General features: G+C 41.1%; 2 protein-coding genes across 2 annotated transcripts in view; one reads left to right on the top strand and one right to left on the bottom strand.

Annotated features, from left to right (window-relative positions):
* Positions 673-1888, top strand: LOC104783961. Its single transcript, XM_010509051.1, has 4 exons — positions 673-726; positions 1155-1250; positions 1347-1440; positions 1521-1888. The coding sequence occupies exons 1-4, from the start codon at positions 673-675 to the stop codon at positions 1886-1888; spliced, it is 612 nt and encodes a 203-aa protein (XP_010507353.1).
* Positions 18258-20909, bottom strand: part of LOC109132633 (F-box protein At3g49510-like) — a 7278-nt gene continuing 4626 nt past the window's right edge. The window contains 1 exon segment of the mRNA XM_019244401.1: positions 18258-19179. Within this exon segment, the coding sequence (XP_019099946.1) occupies positions 18258-19179 (922 nt within the window).

Raw genomic sequence — 20909 nt, 5'->3', positions numbered from 1 at the left:
ATCAGAAGTTTTCTGGGACATGCTGGGTTTTACAGAAGATTCATCAATGACTTCTCAAAAATTGCAAGACCATTTACAAGGATGTTGTGCAAGGAGGTTGAGTTTGAATTCGATGCAGCATGTCTGGAAGCTTTCAGCAAGATCAAAGAGGCGTTGGTTTCAGCACCCATAGTACAACCTCCAAATTGGGATCACCCTTTTGAGATCATGTGTGATGCTTCAGACTTCGCAGTTGGAGCAGTTCTGGGACAGTGAATTGACAAGAAGCTTCATGTAATCTACTACGCGAGTCGTACCTTGGACGAGACTCATGGAAGGTATGCTACCACAGAGAAGGAACTCCTAGCAGTTGTGTTTGCATTCGAAAAATTCAGGAGTTACCTTGTGGGTTCGAAGGTCATAGTGTATACCAACCATGCTGCTCTGAGACACATCTATTTGAAGAAGGATACCAAGCCGAGACTGTTGAGATGGATTCTGCTACTTCAGGAGTTCGACATGGAGATTGTTGACAAGAAAGGCATAGAAAATGGAGTTGCGGACCACCTGTCAAGAATGAGGATTGAAGATGTTGTTCCCATAGATGATTCAATGCCTCAGGAACAACTTCTGGTCGCCCAGGTTTGTGAGCAGATGCATGACACAGAGCTTGACAACCTTAGAATTAGATGCATGGCGATCACTTCTGAGAACGCACCATGGTATGCAGATGTCTTGAATTACAAGGTTTGTGGAGAAGTTCCTGATGACATGGGTCCCTACAGGAAGAAGAAGTTTTTCAGAGAGGTCAACCACTATTTCTAGGATGAACCCTATCTATACAAGAGAGGTTCTGATGGTCTGTTTAGAAGATGCATAGCAGAAGGGGAAGTCCAGGGAGTGCTTGAACACTGTCACGGTTCCACCTATGGAGGTCACTTCGCCACATTCAAGACAGCTCAGAAGGTTCTTCAAGCGGGTCTCTAGTGGCTAACCTTGTTCAAGGACGCTCACAGTTTCATCACCAAGTGTGATGCTTGTCAGAGGACGGGCAACATCACAAGGAGGAACGAGATGTCAGTCGATTACGTTTCTAAGTGGGTCGAAGCCATTACCAGTCCTACCAATGATCACAAGGTTGTTCTGAAACTGTTTAAAAGCATAATTTTTCCAAGGTATGGGATACCCAGAGCAGTGATCAGTGCGGTGGGACTCACTTCATCAACAAGGTGTTTGAAAGCATGCTGAAGAAATATGGTGTCAAGCACAAGGTGTCTACTGCGTATCACCCTCAGACCAGCGGACAGGTTGAAGTTTCGAACAAACAAATCAAGGCTATTCTGTCAAGGATTGTTGGGGTTTCAAAGAAAGATTGGTCTGTCAAGTTGGACGAGACTCTCTGGGCATACAAAACAGCATTCAAAACACCAATAGGGCGAACGCCATTTCAGTTGATCTATGGTAAAGCTTGTCATCTCCCTGTGGAGGTTGAGTACATGCACTTTGGGCTATCAAGTTGCTGAATTTGGATATTGACACAGCTCAGGCTAAGAGAACTCTTGACATCCACGAGTTGGAAGAAATAAGACTTGATGCTTATGAGAGCTCCAAGATTTACAAGGAAAGGACAAAGAATTTTCATGACAAGAAGATTGTTGTCAAGGAGCTCAAGGATGGAGATCAGGTTTTGCTATTCAATTCCAGACTTAAGTTATTTCCTGGAAAGCTTAAGTCTAGGTGGTTTGGACTTTTTACAGTCAAAGACGTTCTGCCATTTGGAGCCATCACTCTTCTGAACAAGGATGGCAGTGAATTCACTGTAAACGGCCAAAGAGTAAAAAAGTATTTAGCTGACCAAGTCCAACCAAAGGAGTCTTATGTGCTCTTCCATGAGCCCACAAAAGCCTAAAAGCAGCAAAGTCAAGCTAGGGACTTTAAACAAGCTCACTTGGGAGGAAGTCCCAAAGGTATCGCTGTACATATTCTTTAGGATCCTTGTGTTTTTAATTTTTATTTTTGATTTTTTTGCGTTCAGGAGTTTACAGAAGGGAGTTTAAGCAAAATAAAAAAAAAAAGCAGTTAAAGGAGTGAGTTTGGAATAAAGTTTGAATAAAGATGAGTTTTATAGAAGAAAAGAAAAGCTACAGAAGAGAGTCAGAGTCAAAGAGAGATTGTTGGTCATATAGGAATAGAAAAAATATCTAGAGAAGAATCTTCACAATTAGGTGACCCCACTCTCCTTTTCTCTCACCCACCTACGTGAATTTCTCTCTCCCATCAACTCACCCCTTCCTCTCTTGTTCCCTCTCCCAAAACACATCAACTCCATCTTTATGTCCCATCATCTCCAACATTATTCCACCACCACTCTCCCTTGCACCACTTGCACGACATATCACAATTATTCATCTTCACCATCCCTCTATTTATGTCACCTCTCCTTCACTCTCAACTCACCAACCAAAACAAACAATCATCACTCTCCCATCTCTCCCCGCTCGAGCCACCGTGCTGCCACCCTCGAGTCGACCTGCAACCACTCGAACCGCCGTGCTGCTGACTCGATCGAGCCACATCCGTCGCAACTCAACCCCTGGTCTACTGTTCATGTTCCGACTCAATCCATCCCACTCCGTACCATCGAGCCACTGTTCACACTGTTCTCACCAACTCCAGCTTCGCCGACGTCGACTCGACCCTCGCTGGACCGTCTCGTTCGAGTCGCCATCAAAGTCAAGATCGAGCCACATCCGTATCCACTCCGTATCCACATCCGTATCCACATCCGTATCCACATCCCTATCATCGAGCCAACACCGAAGTCCTCTATCGAGCTGACATCTTCCGTTCACTCGATCCGTTTCGCTCGAGCCAAACTCCACTCCATCGATCGACCCGACTTCGTCACCCACTCTCCCAAATTTTCACTCAATCCACACGACAAAGTTCCATATCCAACTTCCAAGTGAAACACTAAGTCACGCCGACGACACGACTCGACCTACTACGTGATCGGTTTACTCTCTCTTTGCACTTGTTATTTGCTCACTAACATACTAAAGTTTAGTTTTGAGTTTATTATGTCTTAGAAAAGCAGGAAGAGCACCGAGCTCATACATGAGATGAGAGAGGCGTATGGTTGTGTTACTGGAGAACGCTCATCCCTGAATCCATGGCGAAACATTTCCTGAAAATGAAGAACATGGTTGATGAAGTTATTGGGGGTTCAGAACAAGCAGCGGGGTCAAGAAGACCAGACAAACCGCTCTCTAAGAGCAAGAGTCATGGGAAGAGACCGGTACCAGCTTCTACCTCAAGACATGAGGATAATGATTACGAACAAAAGGAACATGCATTGCATTTAGAATAAGCGCCAAAGAAATTTGTACGATGGAGAGCATCTGAGACGAAGTTGACTCCCAAGGAGTAGTACGAGCTGTTCCAACAGTGTGAGTTCAGTGGAACAAGATATCCACATCCTGAGACAATGGAGCTACTATTTCGGCGGTGCCATCTGGAGAGAATTATGAACACTCCCAAGAGTGGATTCAAAGAGGAGACAATTCAGCTCCTTTCTACACTGGAGATGCACTTGTATGCGGATGAGCCAGGCATGATGTCTGATGGAGGTATGGGCTATATTGAATTTCGCGGTCATGGCCAGTTCTACACGCTTACTTTCAGAACCATCGAAGAGATCTTTGGATTTCCCAGCTGAACGGGGACTACGCTGCAGTTCGACAGAACAGAAGTATCCGCACTCTGGGCAACGATCGGAAGCGCCCCGACATTTACTTCATCGAAAACGAAGGCGGTGAACCTGAGAAGCCCAGTCTTGCGTTACTTCCAGAAGGCGGTTGCCAATTCATTCTACGCTAAGGAGATTAAGGGATACATCACGTACGGCAAGCTTGAGATGATCGATCTGGCACTAAAGGGACTCTCGTTCACTGCCATGGATTGCACCGCGCTGCAAGGTGACATCTCCAACACTTCCGTCTCGCTCTACCTTCTCAACTACATAATGTCATACATGACTTGGGTCTCGAGACTCAACAGCAACCGCACTCCAGGCGTATTGTGTATGGGAGGCATAATGACTTGGTTTCTTGAGGCAGCTGGTGTTCCCCTACAATCTAAGCCATACCCACCACACTGGATAGACATAAACAACTTGCGGCAGCTACGCACTTTGGACTGGGGCTTGAGGAATGGACGATTGCTCTACAAGTTCGTGCATCCTGCGGTCTGTCCCTCGCGATTACTCCTCCCCTGTGTCGAGTTGACTACAATCTTGGGGGGTGAGCATATCGAGTTCATCCCTCCTACGCATACATTATACAATTCTGATGTTGAGGAGCAATATGTCGACGTCGCGGAAGTAGGAGCTGATCCGTAGGAGCTGATCCGATGGAAGAAGACGCAATTGAGTACCGCCCGGAGCAGTTCCACTTTGAGGAGTACTCAGAACAAAGAATGACCAAAGGGGTCAGAACAGCTCATGAACGCCTCAACAAGCTTCAGCGATGGGGGAAGGCAAGAGACAAGGCGTTCAACAGCTTCACCAAGACCTTCACGAACTTCATGCGTAAGTTCAGCTGCTCGACTTCCACCACCGCCATCCCTAGGTCTGTCCCCGAGGACACCAGACCCACACAGAGTCGTGCTTCCGCGAGCCTCGAGCGAACTCACCAACGAACACCTTCTCCAGTACATTCTCTAGCTCGCCAATCTTCCTATATATCTCAGCAGCGTCAGCCTACACTTGTCCCTTCACGCTAGTCGTCACATGAATCTCGGGAGGGAAGGAGACAAAGTTCGCGTGGTTCCAGAGCCTCTTCAAGTAGTCGATCAGCGCGTCGTTCCGCAGCTCAAAATGAGCAAGAGGTTGAGCAGCAGGTCGAACATCAAGGCGATTATCCGCCTACCGAGGTAGTTGTGCTAGAATCGGACCATGGAGAGTCCAGAGTCGACGACATGCAGTGCGATGAGCAGCCGAACACTTATCAGAACACGCAAGTGGTTGAGCAGCAAGTCGACCAACCAACTGAGGCCATTCCCGCGGATCTCGAACAAGGTGAAGGACATAGCCAGTATCACGCACCAACTCCTTGGGCGAGTTCCGAATCCTTCTTCTACTATTGAGGTACTCCCACCTTTCCTTGTATATACCATTTCATTCCTGCATTGTTTCTGTTGTGATTCTTAAATCCTCCTGCAAATTTTTGTTACACAGGAGACTATGTAATTTAAGTTTGGGGGAGGGTTTGAGATGATGTATCTGATGTTGTCTCTTGTGATTCTTATTTCAAATTCTTGCATCATATCATGCTTGAGTTTGCATCCATCTACTTGCATAGAAAAACAAAAAAAAATTTGGAAAAAAAAAAAAAACAAAGTGTTCATGTAATTTGCAGTTGCATATTAGGATTGAGTCTAGTATTATTCATATAGGGTTGTTGTATTTAGCATAGGGGTTGATGATGATTGTAACTTTGGTAGCATGCTGAATTCAATAGGATAGGATCAATGCCCTTGTTATTAGTTCTTTGATGCTTGTTGATTAAACTTGAAATTGCATTTTAGTCTTGATTGAAGCATGTTTTGAATTGACATCATTCCCTATCTATCTGAACCTAATCATGACTTACAATTATCTTGTTATGCATTGAAGTTGAACTCATGGATACCATATACATACTTGGATTGTCTTTCACATTTTTACCACCCTTGTCAATCCAAGTAGCTGATTCCCATCTTCGGAACAGTTCTCCGCACCCTTAACCAACCTTTCTTTCAAGCCAATTGTATTTTTGAGTGTCAGGCCTTTTTCCGAGTTGAGCTTGTTAGAAAGTGTTAGGTTCTAACCGACAAGAGTAGGATCCTGTGTAGTTCTAGTTCGCGTTATCCGGACTAGTAGGACTAGGTGAGAACTCGATTTTGGGCATTGGGTTGGATTTGTGCAGAAAAGTGAAGAGTAAAAAGAAAGTAAAGGGTAGAAAATCTTTAGGAGGGGGATGTGTTTTCAAAGTTTAAAAGTCTAGTAAGGGATTTGGGTTGAGCAAAATAATGAGTTACTGGTTCTGGGAATAAAATGAAAAGATTAGACAAAGAAAAGAAAGTAAAATGTTTAAGATGTCTAGAGTACTTAGAAGAAAAGAAAAAGAACCTTACTGATAATAAAGATTTGAAATCCGCTAGAATGATAAGAAGTGAACTCCTCCTAAGACCAAGTGTAAAGAATGAAAGATTGGGTTTGAGATGATGTTTCTGATGAAGGTAGAGATAGGACCAACTCCGGTTTGGAATGTTCTTTGGATGGACAGGGCGCTGCTCTTGTATGTATCAGTTGGTTTCAACTTTTAGCCTTCTCTTAAGCTCAACTCCTCTTCGTGAGAGAACCTTGTTCTGAATTGATAAAACCACCTGAGAAGGAGACCATTTTTGTCTTTGACCTTTTACCCTAGCCAAATGAGTTCAACGACACTGCATAGCTTGATTCACGGTTCTCTGTTAATGAATGTTAAAGGGAGTGATTGATAGGATTGCATGTGTAGATTAAAGATCAGAATCATTTCAATTAAGTTAAGAAACAAAGTTCTTTCACCTTGCATCATAGAACTAAAAACAAGGATCTTGATTCTAACTACTCTATTCAGCATGTTTTAGGTTCTGAGACCCCATCTTCACACCTCTCTTCTATACTTTGTTCTTGATCGTTTGCTTGAGGGCAAGCAAAAAATAAGTTTGGGGGAGTTGATATGTTTATATTTTGCATCTCCTTAGCATGTATTTGTCATGCGTTTAGCTAGGATAACTAGTCGTTTTGCATCATCTTAGAACCTCTTTTATACACTTTGCATGTTTAGGAGGTTTTTGCATCATCCTTGCATACATTGTGCATTTCGGAGTATTTCAGGTGTCTAGGAGACATCGGAAATGCGAACGATCGAACCACGCAATCGAGCCACTCTCAGCGGCACCAATCGAGCCACTCTCATTGGAACCAATCGAGCCACTCTCAGCGACACCAATCGAGCCACTCTCAGCGGCACCAATCGAGCCACACTCAGCGGCGCCAATCGAACCACTCTCACCGAAGCAATCGAGCCACTATCGCCCACTCCGACTCGATGCACATGTCAGGAAGACGTTATGTCTTACACGCTTCAGGAGATTCCCAAACCGACGCTTCACCTTGTCGTTTTAAGTTTTAGGACTATAAATAAGTTTTGTTAAGTCTTGGCAGAGGACATTTTATCTTTTATCTCATTTTGTTCTGAAGGTTTTACCTAGCCTCCAAAATCGTTCTCAGACTTTGTATCCAGATATCTTTTAATACATTGAGTATTTGCATTTGATTTCTTCTACAAACTTGTTCTTCTCATTTCTATCTATCTACTATGCTTTGTTCAATGTTTTCTGGATTTGTATCTTTGGTGATGATTTCCGGATCTGAGCAGTGTTAGAGTTCTTGGGGATGGGATAGACTAGGTGGAGGATCTTAGGATGTAGGGTGTTTAAGCTTTGATTTGTATGATTCCCTTCTGGACTAGTGTTAGAATTACTAGTTTCTCTCTGATCAATTGGAACTAGGTTCGAGACATTTCCACACCCAAAAGGTGTTTGATGAAATGTCTGACCAACTAGTGCCAGAGACTTACGTTCCTAGCCTAAGAGATTAGTTGTCTAGGATGTTTGTTGACGTGAATGAACTTGTTTTTCATGCCANTTCATTGTTTAGGGATAGTTTGCTTGTCGTATGTTAAACACTCTGTAGACTAGGATACTCCACCGACATCAATTACTCCCATCCTTAGGACTTTTATATTCTTGATTGATATTACATTCCTGAGACTTTTTCGTTTCTTCATGCTTAGAATCGTTTTCGTTTTTACTTTTATCTACTTCTTGCCATACATTTTCATTTCTAGTTCTGTAGTTCATTTCCGTTTTGCTTTTTCATCATTCTAGGATTGTTAGATAAAAACACTCTCTTTGAATTGGCTTGACTTGTGAAATCCTGATTGCATCTTGAGTGATAATAAAGTTTCCCAACTGGATTGACACCTTAAGTATTACAACTGCATAAGGTTAATTGAACCTACTAGGATAAGACACACGAAAATCTTAGTATCAACACAAAAAAACCTAGAAAACAAATCAAAAGACTCAAAAAGCACACTTATATCATGGTTAAAAACCGTAAAAACCATGATATATCAAGTCCCCCAGACTTAGCCTTTGCTTGCCCTCAAGCAAAACAAAAACTTAGACCTGTGATAGAGGTTTGAAAACATAGGAACTCACTCAACTGCAGATAACTGATCTTCACACTCTTCATCGCTTTGACTCTCAAGAACTTACTTCATATACTTTGTCATTTGAAAAACATCAACATTCCTTACTCAAATCCCACAATCTTCTGGAATCTCTAGTCTCACCATTGTCATCTCATTACATAAATTAAAGCAAGTACATGTGAGTTCTTACCTTGGTGTATCGATCAGTGGTATATGGACTCTCTTCAAGCCAAGACATTCTTCATACATCTCCTTTCCTCTCCCTTTTCTCACTTTCAAAGGATTGATTGATTTTTTTTTTTCTGAATAAAATCAAAGATGTAAGCGAATAGCGGGGTCATTGGTAATTTACCTACCCCGCGCTTCCAAACTTTGTGTGATCATTTGACTCAAGAGTAGAATAATGGGGTCATAGGTAATTCACCTACCCCTCTAAACTGATCAAAATCATCTCATCTTTTATTTTCTTCTCTTTTTTTATTTTTATGTATTTTTTTAAGTACCGAAGGAAAGAGAGAGGGGAAACATACTTTGAAAAATTGCACTGTCTTGTATGGCCTGAAGAAGAAGTCTAGTCCACTGATTTCCAACCCCAAAGTAAGAGATTAAGTCCGGTTAAAATCTGGATAAAAGTTGAGACGACGTTAGTTTAACCAGATATCCTTTGAATAAGGGCTTTCAGGATTGTTGATACAGTTCATAGTCTTTTCCACACTTCAGTTCTGAGGTCAAGAGTCATTAGAGTGTTAGCCAAAGAACAGTAACCATTAGTTTGAGATCATAATTCCAAAAATTTGAAAAATTTGACTCAATAAAAACAAAAATACGGTTTTGACAAACGAAAAACCAAAACTATGTTAGTAGTTAGTACTAACCTCCCCCAGACTTAAACAACATTGTCCCCAGTGTTATCAAGCAAGGGAAAGGTAAAGAAACAAAAATATGTTGAAAAATTGTAAAGAAAAGATGAACATTCTTGGGTTACCCATCGGTGTCTACCGACATCATTGCAGTGTCTATCGACACCCTCAGCGAATGGTGACTATTGGCCGAAACTCCTTGTTAGTTGCAGTTAATTGTGGTGTTGTGTTGTTGGATCAATCCTTTGATGTTAATTCTGTTAAGAAGCACTAAAGTACAAACACAGGTTAAAAGCAACATGATAGATAGATAGTTCATAAGTTCAAACAAATTTCAAACACAAACTGACTCAATGCAAGAATAAAAATGTCTCAATCCTAAAAAGGGAAAGAGATAAAGAAAACCATGACTCAGCAGCTCTCATTTTGTTTGGTTCCATCTTGCACAGAAAAGTGGTCCCAATGGCCCGAAGAACATATCGAAGTGCGGGATGGCGAACATCTGGCTGAACACACTTCTTGGAGTCATAATCTCCATTCCCTATATAAGACCACAAAACACCAACAGCCGAATAGGTCTGAGGCAAAGCAGTACCTCTGTAAAACCGTGGCCAATCAAAAATGTCACAGAGATGAGGCAAAGTCAATGAATACGGTAACCCTCGAATAAAGAAATGCAACTCTCCCTGACGTGGTTCCGGTGCCTGTTCGTTGTCATAGACAACCCGCACAGTAGCCATAAACTGTCTCACCAAATTGGGATAGCAATCATATTGTCTGGTGCAAACCGTCCCCAAATTAATCTTATCTAAAATCCTAAGACCTCATCATGAATCCCAAGTCTATGGAGAACAGCTGGATCAACAAACTTAGTCGGTTCTATTTCTACTCCTAACCAGGCATGATACAACAATGTTTCATACTCTCCTTAAACATCCAATGGTCTGTTGATAAACTCAGCCTTCTTAAGTTCTGCAAGAGGATTCTCCCATACTTGTTGAGTTGGAATTGGTTCACCTTCTTCTTTTGGCCATGGGAAACGAGATTGAATGGGAGATGGAAGTGAAAGGTCTGGGAGATTGGAAGAAGCTCTCGCCGGAGCTCGCGGAGGCGGAGCAGCAGCGGCTGAAGCTGACGGAGGCGGACGGCGGTTGGACTGGCGAGTTGGGCGAGAAGAAGAAGCTCCGCCGTCGGTGGTTCTTGCCTTCTTGTTGGGTGCCATCACTCCAAAACACAAAATTGACACTGGATCCAGGTAGAGGAGAGAAAATCGAGTGGAATAGCACTTGGAATCACTCAAAACGGATCAAAGTCGGAGAAGATATGAGGATTTGAGGGTTTATCTCGAGTTTGTGGCGAATGGAGGTAGAAGAAGAAGACTCAGGGATTTAATAGGGTGCTCCTCGGTTTTAACGGTGTCGACCGATGTCCATTAAGTGGTATCGGTCGATGCTTCTTCTGTCGGACCCGATCTAGTTGCAAATTCAGGCCCAATTCGCGCAAATCCAATCCTTAAACCCATCAACCTTTCTGCGATCCAATAGCGGTGCCGACCGATACCCAGGTGGTATCGATCGATGCTGATGCTTGATCAATGGTATCCGGAACTTTTTTTTTCATTTTTTTTTAGTTATTCTCAAACAATAAAACTCAAAACCACAAGTTAATATGTTAGTAATCTTAAAAGCAAAATTGAAAATAATTAGTTCCTACCAGTGGGTTGCCTCCCACTCAGCGCTTGTTTTAATTCATTAGCTTGACATGGCAACAGATTAGGCGGGGGGTGCTTCGTCCAAACGCACAATGTGTCCGTCCGGTATCTCGGCTTTCGCCCAATAATGTTTCACCCTTTGACCATTAAGAGTGAACTTTTCTCCTTTGAAATTCAGCAACACAATGGCTCCATATGGTATAACTTCTTGGACAGTAAAAGGACCAGACCAACAGGAACGGAGTTTTCCTGGAAACAGCTTCAAACGATAATTGTAAAGGAGTACATGGTCATTAGGCTCAAAGTGTCTGGGGATGATCTTCTTATCATGATATGCCTTGGTTCTCTTCTTGTACAGCTTTGAATTCTCAAATGCATGAAATCTCAGCTCATCCAACTCATTCAACTGCACTAACCTTCTCTCTGAAGCTGACTTGGCATAAAAATTCATCAACTTAACTGCCCAGGCTGTCTTGTGCTCTAACTCCACTGGAAGATGACATGCTTTCCCATAAAGCAGATGAAAAGGTGTGGTGCCAAGTGGTGTTTTATAAGCAGTTCTTTATGCCCAAAGTGCATCATCAAGCTTCAAAGCCCAATCCTTTCTTGTAACACCAACTGTTTTTTCAAGAATCTCCTTAATCTGCCTGTTGGAAACCTCTACTTGACCACTAGTCTGTGGGTGATATGGAGTAGCCACTCTATGTTGAACTTCATACTTTTTCAGCAGCTTGTCAAACACTTTATTGATAAAGTGCTTACCTCCATCACTGATAACAATTCGAGGCACTCAAAACCTTGGAAAGATAATGGTCTTAAACAGCTTAAGAACCACTGCAAAATCATTCTTTTGACATGCAATCGCTTCAACCCACTTTGAGACATAATCAACAACAATGCTTATACAATTAAGGTTCATCCCAATAGTATCTCCTAAGCTCTCTCATGAACCTCTTCTTGTTATAGCCAGTGAACTTCTCTGGTTCTACCTCTACAGCAAGATAATTGGCAATATCAGCATACTAGGGTTGGTTGGAGCTAGCCACAGCAGCTAAATCTCCTTCATACGACCAATCTGTCTCAGGAAAACATGGGTGTCGACCGATGCCAGTGTGGTGTCGATCGACACCATCTGTATCCGAGAACAGAGTCTTTGTTTCATCAGTCTGAAACCCTGTATCCACAAAATAGACGTGTTCTTCAGGTAGACAGTCATGTATTGGGACATCATCATCAATTCTAATCCTAGACAAGTGATCAGCAACACCATTCTCAATTCTCTTCTTATCCTTCACCTCAATGTCAAACTCTTGAAGAAGAAGAATCCATCTCAAAAGTCTAGGCTTTGCATCTTTCTTCTGCATCAAATACTTTAAAGCAGCATGATCAGTATGAACAATGACTTTGGATCCAACTAGATAAGACTGGAACTTTTCAAAAGCAAACACAAATGCCAACAACTCTTTCTCTGTTGTTGCATAATTTCTTTGTGCATCATCAAGTGTTCTGCTTGCATAGTAGATTGCATGAAGCTTCTTGTCTCTTCTTTGTCCCAACACTGCTCCCAATGCATAGTCACTAGCATCACACATAACCTCAAATGGTAGATTCCAATCTGGTGGCTGAACAATAGGAGCACTCACAAGCTCTTGCTTAATCCTTTCAAAGGTTATCCTGCACTCATCAGCGAATTCAAACTTAACATCTTTGCACAACAAAGCAGAAAGTGGTCTAGCTATCTTGCTGAAACCCTTGATGAATCTCCTATAGAACCCTGCATGCCCAAGAAAACTCCTTACTGCCTTCACATTTTCTGGCATTTGAAGACATGTTATCACCTCTATCTTAGCGCGGTCAACCTCTATTCCAGCTTCTGAAACCCTGTGGCCAAACACTATGCCATCTCTAACCATAAAATGACATTTTTCCCAATTAAGCACCAAATGCTTCTCCTCACATCTTGCATAGATTGTCTAAACAATTCTTGAATGAAGACCCATAAACTGAAAAGTCATCCATGAATACCTCCATAAAGTCTTCAATCATATCAGTAAAGATAGACATCATGCACCTCTGAAATGTCGCAGGAGCATTACAGAGACCAAAAGGCATTCTTCGGTAAGCAAAGGTACTATATGGGCAAGTGAAAGTGGTCTTCTCTTGATCATCAGGATGAATTGGAATTTGAAAGAACCCGGAATAGCCATCCAAAAAGCAGTAGTATGGATGATTAGCTAACCTCTCAAACATCTGATCAATGAAAGGAAGCGGGAAGTGATCTTTTCGGGTTGCAGCATTCAGCTTCCTGTAATCTATGCACATCCGATGACTAGTAATTGTCCTTGTAGGGATCAGCTCATTCTTGTCATTCTTCACCATTGTTACTCCACCTTTCTTAGGAACAACATGTACCAGACTAACCCAATTGCTGTCAGATATTGGATAGATGATTCCAACATTCAGCAGCTTCATGATCTCTTTCTTGACAACATCTTGCAAATTCGGATTCAGCCTCCTCTGATGCTCAATAGATGTCTTAGTTCTTCCTCAAGATGAATCCTATGCATACACAAGTCTGGAGAGATTCCTGCAATATCATCAAGAGAATAGCCAAGAGCTTTGCGAAACTTGCGCAACTTGCTTAGCAATAAAGTGAGCTCTGCATTGTTCAAGGAAGTACTAACAATAACAGGATAAGAAGAATTCTCACCTAGAAATGAATACCTTAAACCTGCAAGAAGTGGCTTGAGATCAAGCTTTGGATCGTTCTCTAAACTCCAATCAGAAAAAATTTCAGCTTGTGAAGAAGTACTAACCAATTCATCTTGTGCAAACAGCTTCTTCACTTGTTCATTAGCATCAAGTAGCTTGACATACCCAGCAACAATGTCATATAGATGCTCAAATCGCATTTGTAGATCACCCACATTAAGACCAATTTGACCCTTCTTGACATCAATTATAGCTCCAGCAGTGGCTAAAAATGATCTTCCCAGAATAAGAGGGTCCTTGGGTTCCTCCTCATACTTTAATACCACAAAATCAGTGGGTATCAAGCAATTTCTTATCTTAATTGGAACATCTTCAAGAATAACATCAGGAATACGGACTGACCGGTCAGCAAGGATGAGAGTAATCTTGGTAGGCTTGAAGTCTGTCATTCCCAAGCTGAGTGCAACCGATCTTTGCATTAAGTTGACACTAGAACCAAGATCACACAAAGATCTAGCGAATTTGTCAGTGAAGATAGTACAATCAAGAACAAAACTACCTGGATCAGGAAGCTTTTCTGGGATCTGTTCTGAATAATAGCACTGACTTGAGCTGAGATCATCATGACTCCTTGCTCAGCATTCAAATCCTTGGTTACCATCCTCTTGACATATCTCCTTAGCATTGGAGAAGTCCTAACAACATCAATCAAAGGTAGCTCAAAAATAAGCTTTTCCATCATTGCTTTGCATTTAGCATCATCTAGCTCTTGTTTGGACTTCTTTGGACTCTTGGGGAAAGGAACCTTGGGTTTGTAAACTCTTTCAGCAATTGGAGTAGAAGAAATGGCATTCGGAGTTTCTGTTTGTAACGGGTGTCAACCGACACCAAGGTGGTGTCGGTCGATATCGTCTTCTGGGATTTTGTCCAAAAATTCGGATGGTACGGGTGCCGACCGATGCTCTTGTGTGTCGGTCGACACTGGATCAGCAGAAACATCATTTTCGTCTTCTATATCAATCAACTCCTGCAGATCATCAGGTTGATTCTTCTGAAGTATAGAATGGAGTTGTTTGCCACTTCTCCAAGTCACTGCATTGCATGAATGCTTGGCATTTGATTCAGTTCTCCCAGGGAGAAATCCCTCTTGCCTTTTGACGGATCCAGCTATTTGTGCAACCTGACTTTCCAGGTTCTTGACATAAATGTTCAAAGCTTCAAATTTCCCATTAAGTTCAGTGTAGACATTGTCAAGCTTCCCATTGAAAGTCACTGTCATCTGCTCCCGACCTTGCAAAAGCTGCTCAAGCATAGCTTCCATCTTACTACTTTCTGCTGTCTTCGGAGGAGGGGACTGATATGAGTTATTGCCATAAGTCCTTGTGTATCCACTGCTTTGTTGATGCTTCTGATAGTCAGGCTTGGGTGTGAAACTAGAAGAATTGCCCTGAAAGTTACTGCGCTGGCTATTTCCACCGTAAGGCCTGCTACCTTGCTGATTTCCAAACCACTATCCCTGATTCCCATAGACATAGTTCACATCCTCTTCCTCATGATTTCTTTGATCAGGTTCTGGCTCATATGTCTCAACTTCAGCAGCAAAGTGAACAGATTTCTTACCCACAAGGAGATTGTGCACTGAATCCAGCTTAGCATTAACAGAAGCTAACTGGTTTGAATCAAATCCTCCATGTAATCTCTTTCTTTCAGAATCAGCTCTCTTAGTACTATTGTTGGAGGCCAAATTCTCAATCAAAGCTTCAGCATCTTCAGGATATCTTGTCTTGAAATTTCCATGGCTTGCAGCATCCAAAGCTAACTGATACTCCCAATCACATCCTCTGAAGAAGATACTCAACAATTGAACTCTTGAGAAACCATGGTGTGGACAATCCCTTTGATAAGCCTTGAATCTCACCCAAGCTGCCTTGAAAGCTTCATCTGGTCTTTGCTTGAAAGAGGACAGCTTAACTCTCAACTCATATGACATTGCATCATCATAAAAGTAGTTGAGGAAGGCCACCTTGACGTCATGCAAATTTGTCAATGATCCAGCTGGTAACTGCTTCAACCACTGAGATGCCTCTCCTGCAAGTGAGTAAGGGAAGAGCTTGCAGAAGATGTAATCCTCAGTCACTCCATTTGCCTTGATACTGGTCACAAGATCCTCAAAATTCTCAATGTGGTCCAAAGGCTTCTCATTAGGCAGGTTAGAGAAAGTTCTCTGCCCAACTAGTTGAAAGTATGCAGGTTTCAACTCAAAATCATTCCTCTGGAATTTAGGAGGAACAATAGCAGACCGGTTCTCATACACAAGATCAGCCTGGTTGTAGTCAGCAATGGTCCTGATCAAATCTCGGTTGTGTTCCTGTCTTCGAACCGGATTGTTAACGTGGTTTGCAGCTCCACGTCCGTCTGCAGGAAGGGGGTGTCGATCGATACCCTGTTGGTGTCGATCGACACCATCGACAACAGCAGCTTGCTCGTCGCCAACAACAACTTCAGCAATAACATTCCCTTCTGCATCAAGCTTTTGGCCCTGCTCGTTGCGCAAGTGGCCCTCTTGATCCCTCAAAGCACCATCCTCATCACGCATTAGAATGATTGTGTTAACCATCTTCAAGGATTTGGCTGCTTTTCGGCTCTCACGCTCAAGTTTTCCCAACTCTTGATTTGTAAGCTTCACAGTAGGATCAGTCTTGTTGCTCCTTATGTTAGGCTTATTAGGCATGTACCTGAAACACCAAAGAGAAGAAAAACAAAAACGTGTAAGTAGAAAATAAAAATAAAAATTTAGACGAAATTAAAAACTCAAATCTAATGGTAGATCATAGAGTCACCGGCAACAGCGCCAAAATTTGATAAGCTCAAATTAATCCCTGGAGCTACTCTCTCAAACAAGAGATCATTGTAGTACTTAGGGGTCGAATTCCTTAGAGACTCAATATCAAACACAATGGATTATAGAGTTTTGTTGTTACGCTAAACAAGTTAATTAATTATTAAAAAGGCAATGCAAATATTCAAATAAAAGTGATGTAAAATAAGAAAATCAAAAGGTTAAGCCTAGGGAATTTCTCAAGAAATTATGAAATATTAAATCAGTAAATTAATTAAGGTTCAAACAATTAAAATCAGATCTAGAACTCTAAACTTTCTGTAAAATAAATCAGTTCTCACTGCAATTATTATCTAAATTTAAAACCAGAAAATCCAAATCTCTTTGTAAAATTCTAAGTTAAAAATCAGCTTTATGAACAGGTTTAGATAAGTTCACAAAATTATTAATTCAAATCTCTTTGTAAGAAATAATTTTGCTCATCAATGGTTTGATCAGGAAAACAATTATATTCTCATATCAATTTATTTCCCTAAGATAATAATTCTAGGTGATCAATCAAGAATTATTGTTAAGAACAACCAAGGATGAAGATCATAAAAGATTAAGAACCCTAAAATCTCAGATCTAATAAATCATAAAAACCCTATGAAAAACTCTAAACCTAACAAGCAAATTACTCAGACTTGTTCAATGAAGAACAAATCATAATTCTGAATAACATGCAATAGATATTGAAAAGTAAAAGAGGGAGTTTAGAAATCTTCTCTCTACAAAGAATTTAGATCCTTCTCTCCCAAAAGCTCTCAATATCTCTCTCTCAAAAATTGCTAGAAAATAACTTAGAGGTTTCTAAAACCCAAAAATAAAATATATACATCCTAAAACACGTCTAAGGGTTTATGTTGCAATTGTGGAAAACTTCGGACAAAATTGTAAAACTTCCAATTCTTGTTCTCTCGTCAGATAAAACAGGTTGTCGATCGACACCATCACTCTGTTTCGACTCCAAGTTCGTTTCTTCCGGATTAATGCTCCAAAATGGTCCAGATTGCTTCACTTCGCTCCATCCGTGCCAAAATCCTAGAAAACCAGTTATGACACAAAAACAACCTAGAAAACAAATCAAAAGACTCAAAAAGCACACTTATATCATGGTTAAAAACCGTAAAAACTATGATATATCACATGTGTAAACTATATAGGTAATATTTTGCATACAACCAATAAAGACTTCGTGATCGACGCTAATGAGAATAAAGAACAAAACCGGTTTTGTGTTTAAAAGGATTATGTCCCTGAAATGTTCTTACGGAGGGCTTCTTAGGGCGGCGGTAGTTGCAGTTGTGTTCTTGATGTCTGTCTGCAGTCTAACCGTTGAATTTAGAGCATCCGCAATGCCATGAGAACTGGAACTTGCATCTGCTTACCCTGAGAACTGGAACTTTCTTCTGTATATATAGTGGTTGAACCTGGATTTTGCTTTTGTTGTTGGTTTCAGGCTTTCGCTTTAACCGGTGCCAGTTTGTAGTTTTACATGTAGTTTTAGGCTTGTAAACGTCATGAACATATGCTATGAAGAGACCAAGAACCTCTAGTTGTACTTGTTTGACTTATTAGAGTTGTTACATAATTAAAGGTTATGCTTAATCCTATTTTCCTTTCGACTCTTTGACAATGAAATAGCAATGATGATAATGATATATTACGTACAGTGTCAGGCCAATAAAAAACAAACAATGATGATGATACCTTCAATATAAAAAGATCTTCAAACTGAACCAAGATTTCAAAATGAAACTTCAAAGTTCAAAACATTACACTTGAAATAAAGCAAGTGAAAATGAAAAGGACTAAACTTGTAGTTGCACTAAACTTGGAACATAAGAAGAGCACACAAGTTTGCCTGGACTCCCCTGGGAAATCGTAACTTCTCCGATGTTGACAGATTTGAAGTATCCATCATCTCCAACGATGTAAGCCATTTGGTAGCGATAGGTATAGGTCTTGGTCCTACTGTTATTAAAAAACACTGCTACTTTCTTCTCCTCGTCAATGAAGAAGCTCTTAGGAGGAAAGTAAGTCCAAAAACAAAAGACTAGTGACATATCGAGTGTCAAAAAAGTCCTCCAAGATACCTTATTGGGCTCAATCTTAGTGGAAATCAAAATCCTGTATGTCTTAATTGTGTCCCAGTGGTTGTATAACACAGCGAGCTTCTCATCTCTAACCCAAGAGAGAGTCAGAAATTCAATACTAGGAGAGGGAGGGTCAAACGGCATAGGCAGACGCGGTTCAAATCTCTCTGTAGTGAAATCAAAACAGAGTAAATAATCTTTAATGCCTGTTATTTCTGTTACCTCTTGACCAAAAAAGTAAGTGTTTCCCTTCAAAGACAGGCCAGTACGATAAAACGGCGCGTCCCCGTCGGGATTGACTTCAAGAACCCTCCATGAATCAGAACTAAAATCGTAGACATCAATGTCCCTTCTTTGACCATGTCTGCTACTCTCGTCATCATAGAGAAACCTCAAGATTTTGTGGTTAGGGTTGTTGTTGTCGTATCCGAGAGCAAAAATGTCACGTCTATTGAATTTGTTTCTGAGTTGAATCCCTTTGGTTTGCCCCAAGTACGGATTCCATACAACGAGGCTCGAGTTGTGTTCGGCGACGCATAACAATAAGCCATCGCAGTGATAGACTTGAGATAACTCGACTTGATCAGTATTAGGTATACTTATTTCCTTCATTGATGGATCAGTCAAGTCGTATTTGCTATGGATTCCTTGGAGATCACTACAAGAAAACAGGCATTTTGGGACTACCATTTGTGACTGATTAAATATTCGCAAATATTTGCGACGACTTTGTGATTGTTTTACTACTGATTAACGACTATGGGAAAAATGGAAGGAAAAGCGTCGCTTATTAACGACTAAACAAAACAGACGCAAATTCGTCTCAATTTAGCGACTGAATACGTATTCTTTTGTGACTGAAATTATTTCGTCACAAAAAAGATACATTTTGTGACCACTTTGCAACTGCCTATCTGGTCCGTAAGAGTCGTCGCAAATTAGTCGCAATATGGCGACAATTTGCAACAATGTTTTCGAGTATCATTTAGTCGCAAAGTAGTAGCGGCATGTCGGCAAAAAACGTTGAGAATGTGAAAGGTAGATTTACCCAACTTTTGGGACTCCATGAAAAACAGTCGCAAAAGAGTCGCTCCATGTCGGCAAAAAACGTGATCAATGTGGCTTAGTGTACTGACTTGTGACTCTTTCTGAATTAGTCACAAAAGAGTCGCTCCATGTCGGCAAAAAAACGTGATCAATGTGGGTTAGTGTACTGATATTTTGTGACTCTTTCTGAATTAGTCGCAAAAGAGTGGCAAAATATCTCCTATATATATGCAACCACACTTCTTCCCTAATTCACGTCGACATCAAAGAAAAAAAAACGAGAGAAGAAGGAAAGAACAAAGAAAAAAAAAAGATTAAAAAAAAAAAGAAAAAAAAACAATGTGGAACAATCAATCAAGAGCATGGATGTACAACCGGATCGATCCATTCACTAATCATATCTCATTGGATTATTCGGCGGGTGTGGAAGAGTTCATCGCTTTTGCTAGTAGCCATGCACAAAATAGTAGAGATAGGTTTTACTGCCCTTGTGTAGTATGTGGGAATTCGAAGTCGTTGAAAGCTGTCTCAGTTTCTAGTCATTTGCTAAGTAGAGGATTTACGCCTAACTATTATGTATGGTATGAACATGGTGAAGATTATGATGTTGTTGGGGAAGGAACTAGTAGTCATTATGCTAATAATACAGATTATGCTAGTGCTAGTGAACCAATAGGATTTGATGGGGAAAATGTATATGCTGGGGAGAATGTATATGCTGGGATGGTGAATGATGCATTTCATGGTTCTGTACCATATAACGAGTATCATGAACATGAAAGTGGAAATGATCATGTTCATGAACAACCCACCCAAGAAGCAAAACGGTTTTATGATATGCTAGCTGCTGCAAACACTCCATTGTATGATGGATGTCGGGAAGGGCAGTCGCAGTTATCGTTGGCAGCTCGGTTCATGAACAATAAGGTCGACTACAATTTGTCTGAAAATTGTATGGATTCATGGACAGGACTGTTGACGGAGTATTTACCAGAGGGTAATCAGTGGTCGATGAGTTAACAGAATTATGGTCGATGAGTTAACAGAATTATGGTATAATGGAGTGGAGGCATATGATGTGTCCTTAGATCAAAATTTCAACCTTAAAGTTGTCCTTTTGTGGACTATCAGCGATTTCCTAGCATATGGCATGTTGTCAGGATGGACAACACACGGAAGATTAGCTTGCCCAATTTGTATGGACGATACAAATGCATTTCAATTGCCAGCTGGTAGGAAGACATGTTGGTTTGATTGCCACAGGAGATTTCTTCCTGCTAATCATCCAATGCGAAAGGATAAAAAACACTTTCTCAAAGG

The sequence above is a fragment of the Camelina sativa genome, chromosome 4 (assembly GCF_000633955.1).
Source record: "Camelina sativa cultivar DH55 chromosome 4, Cs, whole genome shotgun sequence".
Taxonomy (NCBI): domain Eukaryota; kingdom Viridiplantae; phylum Streptophyta; class Magnoliopsida; order Brassicales; family Brassicaceae; genus Camelina; species Camelina sativa.
This window is presented reverse-complemented; position numbering and strand designations above follow the sequence as displayed.